This window comes from Nicotiana sylvestris, chromosome 11, assembly GCF_000393655.2.
Source record: "Nicotiana sylvestris chromosome 11, ASM39365v2, whole genome shotgun sequence".
NCBI classification, from domain to species: Eukaryota; Viridiplantae; Streptophyta; class Magnoliopsida; order Solanales; family Solanaceae; genus Nicotiana; species Nicotiana sylvestris.
The window spans coordinates 2,737,649-2,750,369 of record NC_091067.1 but is presented as its reverse complement, the minus strand read 5'-3'; the positions used below and the strand labels follow the sequence as shown (position 1 = coordinate 2,750,369).

Below are 12,721 nucleotides of genomic sequence, written 5' to 3'. Positions count from 1 at the left end.
GCAAAGGGTGCATACATGTATTATACACGACGATCTTCACAAAGGGGAATTGGGCTATGCAGCAGGTGTTCACTTTGTCGTAGTCAAACCGAAGATGTCAACCACCTATTTCTTCACTATTCATTTACCTCACAGATATGAAGTTTCTTTTGGCGTATTTTGGGGGTTAGAAAAGGCAAAGAGTATGGGTGGATAGTTTTTACAGGAACACAATCCCTTCAGTGATTTGGTGGATAGTTTGGAAAAAAAGGAATGCTAGAGTTTTTGAGAGAAAATCGTAATCTATAATTACCATTAAATACAGATGTATATCTTGTTTATTTTTTTGGCGCAACATGGCTGTTGCAAATGGCATTAAGCCCATGGTTGACTTTTTGAGCTCATTACACGACTCGTAGTACAGTCTACTGTTGTAAATACTTCAACAACACATTCTAATTACTGAAATCAATATACTTTAACAACCAATATTTTTTGATTTGCATTAGCTGCACAAGATGGGAAAGGGAAGTCAATTTTTTTGGGGTTTCTGAAAATTCCTCTTTTGTAAATCACCGTTCCGATGTATGTTGGGCTATATTTGTCCAATAATTATTGGGCCTGAAGTCAAATTGTTCGAGTATAAAACAGATCTAGTCCAAACCATTCGGCCCATTTATTCAAAGATCTACCCAGGTTTTTCTTCAACATCCCTACTACACTCATGAAAGTTGATTTGCGCTAGTTTCAGCCATTGAGGCTTTCTTTCACCATCAGTCTCCCACAGCGGCGCGTGTCAAACCCACTGACCCTTTTCTTCTTACACTTCTTTTTCAATAGTGATGGCGAAGTTGAAAAGGAAAAACAGAGGAGGAGGGAGCAGACAAAACAAAGGTCGAAAAGACTTTAAGAAGAGAAAACAAAATTCACATGAAGGTAAAGATAGTAGAAGAAAAGGTCCGCGTTTGCCTAATGCTATGTTAAAAAAGCTTCAATTACCTAAAACGTCCAATGAATACTTCGATGAAGACATTACTTCTGATGATGAAGCTGTTAATGATTTTATGAATATGAAGAAGGGATTCTTGAAGAAGAATCCAAGAAAAATAAACGATTTGACCCTGTTAAGAATTTCCAGTATGAGCTTCCTTATGACTTTGAGGTACTAAAAGCTTTTTATTTTGTGCTTTTGTGGTATATTTTTGTAGGAAAGTTTTGATCTTTGGCTGGATTTTCTTATGTCTGAGTTTTATTATGGAAGAATATCATTGGACTAGTATGAATTTCATAAGGAGGAATTAGTTAACAATATGCTAAAATAATATTTTAAAACTACATGAAAGTTAATAATGTTGAAATCCCTCATTGAATGGTGAAAAAGAGGACACCTCAGTGCACTAGACATCCCACGTTCATGCACGGACCGGGAAGGGTCGCACCTCGACGGGTATGATGAATACAACCTACCCCAACTCAAACATTAGTGGCTTCATGGCTCGAACCCATGACCTATAGGTTACACAGAGACAACTTTACTGATGCTCCAAGTTCACTTAGATTGAATTGCTGGAAGCAAAAAGTGCCAAAATGTTTGGGACAAAAGGGGTGCTATTTGTTTTTCTTCCTTTTTAAGTGGTGGCAAAGGGTGCATACATGTATTATACACGACGATCTTCACAAAGGGGAATTGGCCTATGCAGCAAATGTTCACTTTGTCGTAGTCAAACCGAAGATGTCAACCACCTATTTCTTCACTGTTCATTTACCTCACAGATATGGAGTTTCTTTTGGCATATTTTGGGGGTCAGAAAAGGCAAAGAGTTTTTGGTGGATAGTTTTTACTGGAACACAATCCCTTCAGTGATTTGGTAGATAGTTTGGAAAAAAAGGAATGCTATAGTTTTTGAGAGCAAATCGAAATCTGTAATTACCATTAAATACAGATGTATATCTTGTTTATTTTTTGGCGTAACATGGCTGTTGCAAATGGCATTGAGGCCATGGTTGACTTTTTGAGCTCATTACATGACTCGTAACGCAGTATACTATTGTAAATACTTCCACGACACATTCTAATTACTAAAATCAATTTACTTTCACAATCAATTTTGTTTGATATGCATTAGCTGCACAAGATGGGAATAGAGAAATCAATTTTTTTGGGGTTTCTAAAAATCATCTTTTGTAAATCACCGTTCCGATGTATGTTGGGCTATATTTGTCCAATAATTGTTAGGCCTAAAGTCAAATTGTTCGAGTACAAAACAGATCTAGTCCAAACCAGTCGACCCATTTATTCAAAGCTCTACCCAGGTTTTTCTTCAACATCCCTACTATACTCATGGCGGTTGATTTGTGCTAGTTTCAGCCATTTAGACTTTCTTTCACCACCAGTATCCCACGGCGGCGCGTGTCAAACCTACTGACCCTTTTCTTCTTACATTTCTTTTTCAACAATGATGGCGTAGTTGAAGAGGAAAAACAGAGGAGGAGGGAGTAGACAAAACAAAGGTCGAAAAGACTTTAAAAAGAGAAAACAAAATTCACATGAAGGTTAAGATGGTAGAAGAAATGGTCCGCGTTTGCCTAATGCTATGTTAAAGGATCTTCAATTACCTAAAACGTCCAATGAATACTCCGATGAAGACATTGCTTTTGACGATGAAACTGTTGATGATTTTGATGAATATGAAGAAGGGGTTGCTGAAGAAGAATCCATGAAAAATAAACGATTTGACCCTGTTGAGAATTTTCAGTATGAGCTTCCTGATGACTTTGAGGTACTAAAAGCTTTTTATTTTGTGCTTTTGAGGTCTATTTTTTAGGAAAGTTTTGATCTTTGGCTGGATTTTCTTATGTTTGAGTTTTGTTATGGAAGAATATCGTTAGACTTGAATGAATTTCATAGGAAGGAATTAGTTAACAATATGCTAAAATAATATTTTAAAACTACATGAAAGTTAATAATGTTGCAATCCCTCATTGAATGGTGAAAAAGAGGACACGTCAGTGCACTAGACATCCCGCGTTCATGCACGGACCGGGAAGAGTCGCACCTCGACGGGTGTGATGCAGACAACCTACCCCAACTCAAACATTCATGGCTTTATGGCTCGAACCCATGACCTATAGGTTACATAGAGACAACTTTACTGATGCTCCAAGTTCACTTAGATTGAATTGCTGGAAGCAAAAAATGCCAAAATGTTTGGGACAAAAGGGGTGCTGTTTTGTTTTTCTTCCTTTTTAAGTGGTGGCAAAGGGTGAATACATGCATTATACATGACGATCTTCACAAAGGGGAATTGACCTATGCAGCAAGTGTTCACTTTGTCGTAGTCAAACCGAAGATGTCAACCATATATTTCTTCACTATTCATTTACCTTACACATATGGAGTTTCTTTTGGCGTATTTTGGGGGTCAGAAAAGGCAAAGAAAAAAACTCGGGAACACAATACCTTCAGTGATTTGGTGGATAGTTTGGAAAGAAAGGAATGCTAGAGTTTTTGAGAGCAAATCGGAATCTGTAATTACCATTAAATACAGATGTATATCTTGTTTATTTGTTTGGTACAACATGGCTGTTGCATATGGCATTGAGGCCATGGTTGACTTTTTGAGCTCATTACACGACTCGTAATGCAGTCTACTATTGTAAATACTTCCATAACACATTCTAATTACTGAAATCAATATACTTTAACCATCATTTTTTTTATTTGCATTAGCTGCACAAGATGGGAATAGAGAAATTAATATTTTGGGGGTTTCTGAAAATTCCTCTTTTGTAAATCACCGTTCCGATGTATGTTGGGCTATATTTGTCCAATAATTGTTGGGCCTGAAGTCAATTTGTTCGAGTACAAAACAGATCTAGTCCAAACCAATCGGCCCATTTATTCGGAGCTCTACCCAAGTTTTTCTTCAACATCCCTACTACACTCATGCCGGTTGATTAGCGCTAGTTTCAGCCATTGAGACTTTCTTTCACCACCAGTCTCCCACGACGGCGCGTGTCAAACCCACCGACCTTTTTCTTCTTACACTTCTTTTTCAACAGTGATGGTAGAGTTGAAGAGGAAAAACAGAGGAGGAGGGAGCCGATAAAACAAAGGTCGAAAAGACTTTAAGAAGAGAAAACAAAATTCACATGAAGGTAAATATGGTAGAAGAAAAGGTCCGCGTTTGCCTAATGCTATGCTAAAGGAGCTTCAATTACCTAAAACGTTCAATGAACACTCCGATGAAGACATTTCTTCTGATGATGAAGTTGTTAATGATTTTTATGTATATGAAGAAGGGGTTGCTGAAGAAGAATCCAAGAAAAATAAACGATTTGACCCTGTTGAGAATTTCCAGTATGAGTTTCCTTATGACTTTGACATACAAATAACTTTTTATTTTGTGCTTTTGAGGTCTATTTTTTTAGGAAAGTTTTGATCTTTGGCTGGATTTTCTTATGTCTGAGTTTTATTATGGAAGAATATTGTTGGGCTTGAATGAATTTCATAGGGAAGAATCAGTTAACAATATGCTAAAATAATATTTTGAAACTACATGAAAGTTAATAATATTGCAATCCCTCATTGAATGGTGAAAAAGAGGACACCTCAGCTCTCTAGACATCCCGCGTTCATGCACGGACCAGGAAGGGTCGCACCTCGACGGGTGTGATGCAGACAACCTACCCCAACTCCAACATTAGTGGCTTCATGGCTCAAACCCATGACCTATAGGTTACACGAAGACAACTTTACTGATGCTCCAAGTTCACTTAGATTGAATTGCTAGAAGCAAAAAGTGCCAAAATGTTTGGGACAAAAGGGGTGCTGTTTTTTTCTTCCTTTTTAAGTGGTGGCAAAGGGTGCATACATGTATTATACACGACGATCGTCACAAAGGGGAATTGGCCTATGCAGCAAGTGTTCACTTTGTCGAAGTCAAACCGAAGATGTCAACCACCTATTTCTTCACTGTTCCTTTACCTCACAGATATGGAGTTTCTTTTGGCGTATTTTGGGGTCAGAAAAGGCAAAGAGTTTTTTGTGGATAGTTTTTATTGGTACACAACCCCTTCAGTGATTTGGTGGATAGTTTGGAAAAAAGGAATGCTAGAGTTTTTGAGAGCAAATCGGAACCTGTAATTACCATTAAATACAGATGTATATCTTGTTTATTGTTTTGGTGCAACATGGCTGTTGCAAATGGCATTGAGGCCATGGTTGACTTTTTGAGCTCATTGTACGACTCGTAATGCAGTCTACTATTGTAAATACTTCCACAACACATTCTAATTACTGAAATCAATATACTTTAACAATTATTTTTTTATTTGCATTAGCTTCACAAGATGAGAATAGAGAAATTAATTTTTTTGGGGTTTTTGAAAATTCCACTTTTGTAAATCACCGTTCCGATGTATGTTGGGCTATATTTGTCCAATAATTGTTAGGCCTGAAGTCAAATTGTTCAAATATAAAACAGATCTAGTCTAAACCAGTTGGCCCATTTGTTCGAAGATCTACCCAGGTTTTTCTTCAACATCCCTACTACACTCATGGCGGTTGATTTGCGCTAGTTTCAGCCATTGAGACTTTCTTTCACCACCAGTCTCCCACGGCGACGCGTGTCAAACCCACCGACCCTTTTCTTCTTACACTTCTTTTTCAACAGTGATAGCAGAGTTGAAGAGGAAAAATAGAGGAGGAGGGAGCAGTCAAAACAAAGGTCGAAAAGACTTTAAGAAGAGAAAACAAAATTCACATAAAGGTAAAGATGGTAGAAGAAAAGGTCCGCGTTTGCCTAAAGCTATGTTAAAGGTGCTTCAATTACCTAAAATTTTCAATGAACACTCCGATGAAGACATTTCTTCTTCTGATGAAGCTGTTAATGATTTTTTTGAAAATGAAGAAGGGGTTGCTGAAGAAGAATCCAAGAAAAATAAACGATTTGACCATGTTGAGAATTTCCAGTATGAGCTTCCTTATGACTTTGAGGTACTAAAAGCTTTTTATTTTGTGCTTTTGAGGTCTATTTTTGTAGGAAAGTTTTGATTTTTGGCTGGATTTTCTTATGTCTGAGTTTTATTATGGAAGAATATCATTGGAATTGAATGAATTTCATAGGGAGGAATCAGTTAACAATATGCTAAAATAATATTTTGAAACTACATGAAAGTTAATAATGTTTCAATCCCTCATTGAATGGTGAAAAAGAGGACACCTCAGTGCACTAGACATCCCGCGTTCATGCACGGACCGGAAAGGGTCACACCCCGACGGGTGTGATGGAGACAACCTACCCCAACTCAAGCATTAGTGGCTTCATAACTCGAACCCATGACCTATAGGTTACACAGAGATAACTTTACTGATGCTCCAAGTTCACTTAGATTGAATTGCTGGAAGCAAAAAGTGCCAAAATGTTTGGGACAAAAGGGCTGCTGTTTTGTTTCCCTTTTTAAGTGGTGGCAAAGGGTGCATACATGTATTACACACGACGATCTTCACAAAGGGGAATTGGCCTCTGCAGCAGGTGTTCACTTTGTCGTAGTTAAACCGAAGATGTCAACCACTTATTTCTTCAATGTTCATTCACCTCACAGATATGGAGTTTCTTTTGGCGTATTTTGGGGGTCAGAAAAGGCAAAAAGTTTTTTGTGGATAGTTTTTACTGAAACACAATCCATTTAGTGATTTGGTGGGGAGTTTAGAAATAAAGGAATGCTAGAGTTTTTGAGAGCAAATCGGAATCTGTAATTACCATTAAATACATATGAATATCTTTTTATTGTTTTGGCACAACATGGCTGTTGCAAATGACATTGAGGCCATGGTTGACTTTTTGAGCTCATTGCACGACTCGTAATGCAGTCTACTGTTGTAAATATTTCCACAACACATTCTAGTTACTGAAATCAATATACTTTAACAATTATTTTTTTTTATTTGCGTTAGCTGCGCAAGAGAGGAATATAGAAATCAATTTTTTTGGGGTTTCTGAAAATTCCTCTTTTGTTAATCACTGTTCCGATGTATGTTGGGCTATATTTGTCCAATAATTGTTAGGCCTGAAGTCAATTTGTTCGAGTACAAAACAAATCTAGTCCAAACCAGTTGGCCCATTTATTCAAAGCTCTACCCAGGTTTTTCTTCAACATCCCTACTACACTCATGGCGGTTGATTTGCGCTAGTTTCAGCCATTTAGTCTTTCTTTCACCACCAGTCTCCCATGGCGGCGCGTGTCAAACCCACCGACCCTTTTCTTCTTACACTTCTTTTTCAACAGTGAAGGGGGGGGGGGGGGTTGAAGAGGAAAAATAGAGGAGAAGGGAGCAGACGAAACAAAGGTCAAAAAAACTTTAAGAAGAGAAAACAAAATTCACATAAAGGCAAAGATGGTAGAAGAAAAGGTCCGCGTTTGCCTAATGGTATGTTAAAGGAGCTTCAATTACCTAAAACGTTCAATGAACACTCCGATGAAGACATTTCTTCTGATGATGAAGCTGTTAATGATTTTTATGAATAAGAAGAAAGGGTTGCTGAAGAAGAATCCAAGAAAAATAAATGATTTGACCCTGTTGAGAATATCGAGTATGAGCTTCCTTATGACTTTGAGATACTAAAAGCTTTTTAATTTGTACTTTTGAGGCCTATTTTTGTAGGAAAGTTTTGATCTTTGGCTGGATTTTCTTATGTCTGAGTTTTATTATGGAAGAATATTGTTGGATTAGAATAAATTTCATAAGGAGGAATCAGTTAAAAATATGCTAAAATAATATTTTGAAACTACATGAAAGTTAATAATGTTGCAATCCCTCGGTTAATGGTGAAAAAGAGGACACCTCAGTGCACTAGACATCCCGCGTTCATGCACGAACCGGGAAGGATCGCACCCCGACGGGTGTGATGTAGACAACCTACCCCAACTCAAGCATTAGTGGCTTCATGGCTCGAACCCATGACCTATAGGTTACACGGAGACAACTTTACTGATGTTCCAAGTTCACTTAGATTGAATTGCTGGAAGCAAAAAGTGCCAAAATGTTTGGAACAAAAGGGGTGCTATTTTTTTTCCTTTTTAAATGGTGGCAAAGGGTGCATACATGAATTATGCATGACGATCTTCACAAAAAGGAATTGACCTATGCAGCAGGTGTTCACTTTGACGTAGTCAAACCGAAGATGTCAACCACCTATTTCTTCACTGTTCATTTACCTCACAGATATGGAGTTTCTTTTGGCGTATTTTGGGGGTCAAAAAAGGCAAAGAAAAAAAACCTGGAACACAAACCCTTCAGTGATTTGGTGGATAGTTTGGAAAGAAAGGAATGCTTGAGTTTTTGAGATCAAATCGGAATCTGTAATTACCATTAAATACATATGTATATCTTGTTTATTTTTTTTTGCGCAACATGGCTGCTGCAAATAGCATTGAGGCCATGATTGACCTTTTGAGCTCATTACACGACTCGTAATGCAGTCTATTGTTGTAAATACTTCCACAACACATTCTAATTACTGAAATCAATATACTTTAACAATCAATTTTTTTTGATTTGCATTAGCTGCATAAGATGGGAATAGAGAATTCAATTTTTTTTGGGATTTCTGAAAATTCCTCTTTTGTAAATCACCGTTCCGATGTATGTTGGGCTATATTTGTCCAATAATTGTTGGGCCTGAAGTTAATTTTTTCAAGTACAAAACAAATCTAGTCCAAACTAGTCGGCCATTTATTCAAAGCTCTACCCAGGTTTTTCTTCAACATCCCTACTACATTCACGGCGGTTGATTTGCGCTAGTTTCAGCCATTGAAACTTTCTTTCACCACCAGTCTCCCACGGCGACGCGTGTCAAACCCACCGACCCTTTTCTTCTTACACTTCTTTTTCAACAGTGATGGCAGAGTTGAAGAGGAAAAATAGAGAAGGAGGGAGCAGACAAAACAAAGGTCGAATAGACTTTAAGAAGAGAAAACAAAATTTACATGAAGGTAAAGATGGTAGAAGAAAAGGTCTGTGTTTTCCTAATGCTATGTAAAGGAGCTTCTATTACCTAAAATGTCCAATGAATACTCCGATGAAGACATTGCTTCTAATGATGAAGTTGTTAATAATTTTTATGAATATGATTAAGGGGTTGCTGAAGAAGAATCCAAGAAAAATAAACGATTTGACCTTGTTGAGAACTTATAGTATGAGCTTCCTGATGACTTTGAGGTACTAAAAGGTTTTTATTTTGTTCTTTTGAGGTCTATTTTTGTAGGAAAGTTTTGATCTTTGGATGGATTTTCTTATGTTTAAGTTTTATTATGGAAGAATATCATTGGACTTAAATGGATTTCATAGGGAGGAATCAGTTAACAATATGCTAAAATAATATTTTGAAACTACATGAAAGTTAATAATGTTGCAATCCCTCATTGAATGGTGAAAAAGAGGACACCTCAGTGCACTAGACATCCCGCATTCATGCACGGACCGGGAAGGGTCGCACGCTGACAGGTGTGATGTAGACAACCTACCCCAACACAAGCATTAGTGGAATTCATTGCTCAAACCCATGACCTATAGGTTATACGGAAATAACTTTACTGATGCTCCAAGTTCACTTAGATTGAATTGCTGGAAGCAAAAAGTGCCAAAATGTTTGGGACAAAAGGGGTGCTGTTTTTTTTCTTTGTAAATGGTGGCAAAGGTTAAATACATTTATTATGCACGACGATCTTCACAAAGGGGATTTGGCGTATGCAGCAGGTTTTCACTTTGTCGTAGTCAAACCGAAGATGTCAACCACCTATTTCTTCATTGTTCATTTACCTCACAGATATGGAGTTTCTTTTGGCGTATTTTGGGGGTCAGAAAAAGTTTTTGAGAGCAAATCAGAATCTGTAATTACCATTAAATACATATGCATATCTTGTTTATTTTTTTGGCGCAACATGGCTGTTGCAAATGGCATTGAGGCCATGGTTGACTTTTTGAGCTCATTACATGACTCGTAATGCAGTCTACTATTGTAAATATTTCCACAACACATTCAAATTACTGAAATCAAAATACTTTAACAATCAATTTTTTTATTTGCATTAGCTGCATAAGATGGGAATAGAGAAATCAATTTTTTTGGGGTTTCTGAAAATTGCTCTTTTGTAAATCACCGTTCCGATGTATGTTGGGCTATATTTGTCCAATAATTGTTGGCCCTAAAGTTAATTTTTCCGAATACAAAACAAATCTAGTCCAAACCAGTCGGCCCATTTATTCAAAGCTCTACCCAGGTTTTTCTTCAACATCCCTACTACATTCATGACGGTTGATTTGTGCTAGTTTCAGCCATTGAGACTTTCTTTCACCACCAGTCTCCCACGGCGACGCGTGTCAAACCCCCTGACCCTTTTCTTCTTACACTTCTTTTTCAACAGTGATGGCGGAGTTGAAGAGCAAAAACAGAGGAGGAGGGAGCAGACAAAAAAAGGCCGAAAAGACATTAAGAAGAGAAAACAAAATTTACATGAAGGTAAACATGGTAGAAGAAAAGGTCCGCGTTTGCCTAATGCTATGTTAAAGGTGCTTCAATTACCTAAAACATCCAATTAATACTCCGATGAAGACATTGCTTCTGATGATGAAGCTGTTAATGATTTTTATGATAACGAAGAAGGGGTTGCTGAAGAAGAATCCAAGAAAAATAAACTATTTGACCTTGTTGAGAATTCCAGTATGAGCTTCCTGATGACTTTGAGGTACTAAAAGATTTTTAGTTTGTGCTTTAGAGGTCTATTTTTGTAGGAAAGTTTTGATCTTTGGCTGAATTTTCTTATGTCTAAGTTTAATTATGGAAGAATATCGTTGGACTTGAATGAATTTCATAGGGCGGAATCAGTTAACAATATGCTAAAATAATATTTTGAAACTACATGGAAGTTAATAATGTTGCAATCCCTCATTGAATGGTGAAAAAGAGGACACGTCAGTGCACTAGACATCTCGCGTTTATGCACGGACCGGGAAGGGTCGCACCCCGACGGGTGTGATGTAGACAACCTACCCCAACTCAAGCATTAGTGGCTTCATGGCTCGAACCCATGACCTATAGGTTACACGGAGACAACTTTATTGATGCTCCAAGTTCACTTAGATTGAATTGCTAGAAGCAAAAAGTGCCAAAATGTTTGGGACAAAAGGGGTGCTGTTTTTTTTCTTCCTTTTTAAGTGGTGGCAAAGGGTGCATACATGTATTATACACGACGATCTTCACAAAGGGGAATTGGGCTATGCAGCAGGTGTTCACTTTGTCGTAGTCAAACCGAAGATGTCAACCACCTATTTCTTCACTATTCATTTACCTCACAGATATGAAGTTTCTTTTGGCGTATTTTGGGGGTTAGAAAAGGCAAAGAGTTTGGGTGGATAGTTTTTACAGGAACACAATCCCTTCAGTGATTTGGTGGATAGTTTGGAAAAAAAGGAATGCTAGAGTTTTTGAGAGAAAATCGTAATCTATAATTACCATTAAATACAGATGTATATCTTGTTTATTTTTTTGGCGCAACATGGCTGTTGCAAATGGCATTAAGCCCATGGTTGACTTTTTGAGCTCATTACACGACTCGTAGTACAGTCTACTGTTGTAAATACTTCAACAACACATTCTAATTACTGAAATCAATATACTTTAACAACCAATATTTTTTGATTTGCATTAGCTGCACAAGATGGGAAAGGGAAGTCAATTTTTTTGGGGTTTCTGAAAATTCCTCTTTTGTAAATCACCGTTCCGATGTATGTTGGGCTATATTTGTCCAATAATTATTGGGCCTGAAGTCAAATTGTTCGAGTATAAAACAGATCTAGTCCAAACCATTCGGCCCATTTATTCAAAGATCTACCCAGGTTTTTCTTCAACATCCCTACTACACTCATGAAAGTTGATTTGCGCTAGTTTCAGCCATTGAGGCTTTCTTTCACCATCAGTCTCCCACAGCGGCGCGTGTCAAACCCACTGACCCTTTTCTTCTTACACTTCTTTTTCAATAGTGATGGCGAAGTTGAAAAGGAAAAACAGAGGAGGAGGGAGCAGACAAAACAAAGGTCGAAAAGACTTTAAGAAGAGAAAACAAAATTCACATGAAGGTAAAGATAGTAGAAGAAAAGGTCCGCGTTTGCCTAATGCTATGTTAAAAAAGCTTCAATTACCTAAAACGTCCAATGAATATTTCGATGAAGACATTACTTCTGATGATGAAGCTGTTAATGATTTTATGAATATGAAGAAGGGATTGTTGAAGAAGAATCCAAGAAAAATAAACGATTTGACCCTGTTAAGAATTTCCAGTATGAGCTTCCTTATGACTTTGAGGTACTAAAAGCTTTTTATTTTGTGCTTTTGTGGTATATTTTTGTAGGAAAGTTTTGATCTTTGGCTGGATTTTCTTATGTCTGAGTTTTATTATGGAAGAATATCATTGGACTAGTATGAATTTCATAAGGAGGAATTAGTTAACAATATGCTAAAATAATATTTTAAAACTACATGAAAGTTAATAATGTTGAAATCCCTCATTGAATGGTGAAAAAGAGGACACCTCAGTGCACTAGACATCCCACGTTCATGCACGGACCGGGAAGGGTCGCACCTCGACGGGTATGATGAATACAACCTACCCCAACTCAAACATTAGTGGCTTCATGGCTCGAACCCATGACCTATAGGTTACACAGAGACAACTTTACTGA

The 12,721-nt window shown here is 37.4% G+C and overlaps 1 protein-coding gene across 1 annotated transcript; it reads left to right on the top strand.

Annotated features, from left to right (window-relative positions):
- The first annotated feature begins 2,573 nt into the window (after positions 1-2,573).
- On the top strand, positions 2,574-12,459 carry LOC138882234 (uncharacterized). Its single transcript, XM_070162752.1, has 11 exons — positions 2,574-2,759; positions 4,188-4,339; positions 5,061-5,143; positions 5,655-5,977; positions 9,599-9,680; positions 9,810-9,873; positions 10,408-10,502; positions 10,596-10,703; positions 12,023-12,118; positions 12,259-12,344; positions 12,391-12,459. The coding sequence occupies exons 1-11, from the start codon at positions 2,574-2,576 to the stop codon at positions 12,457-12,459; spliced, it is 1,344 nt and encodes a 447-aa protein (XP_070018853.1).
- The last annotated feature ends 262 nt before the right edge of the window (positions 12,460-12,721 follow it).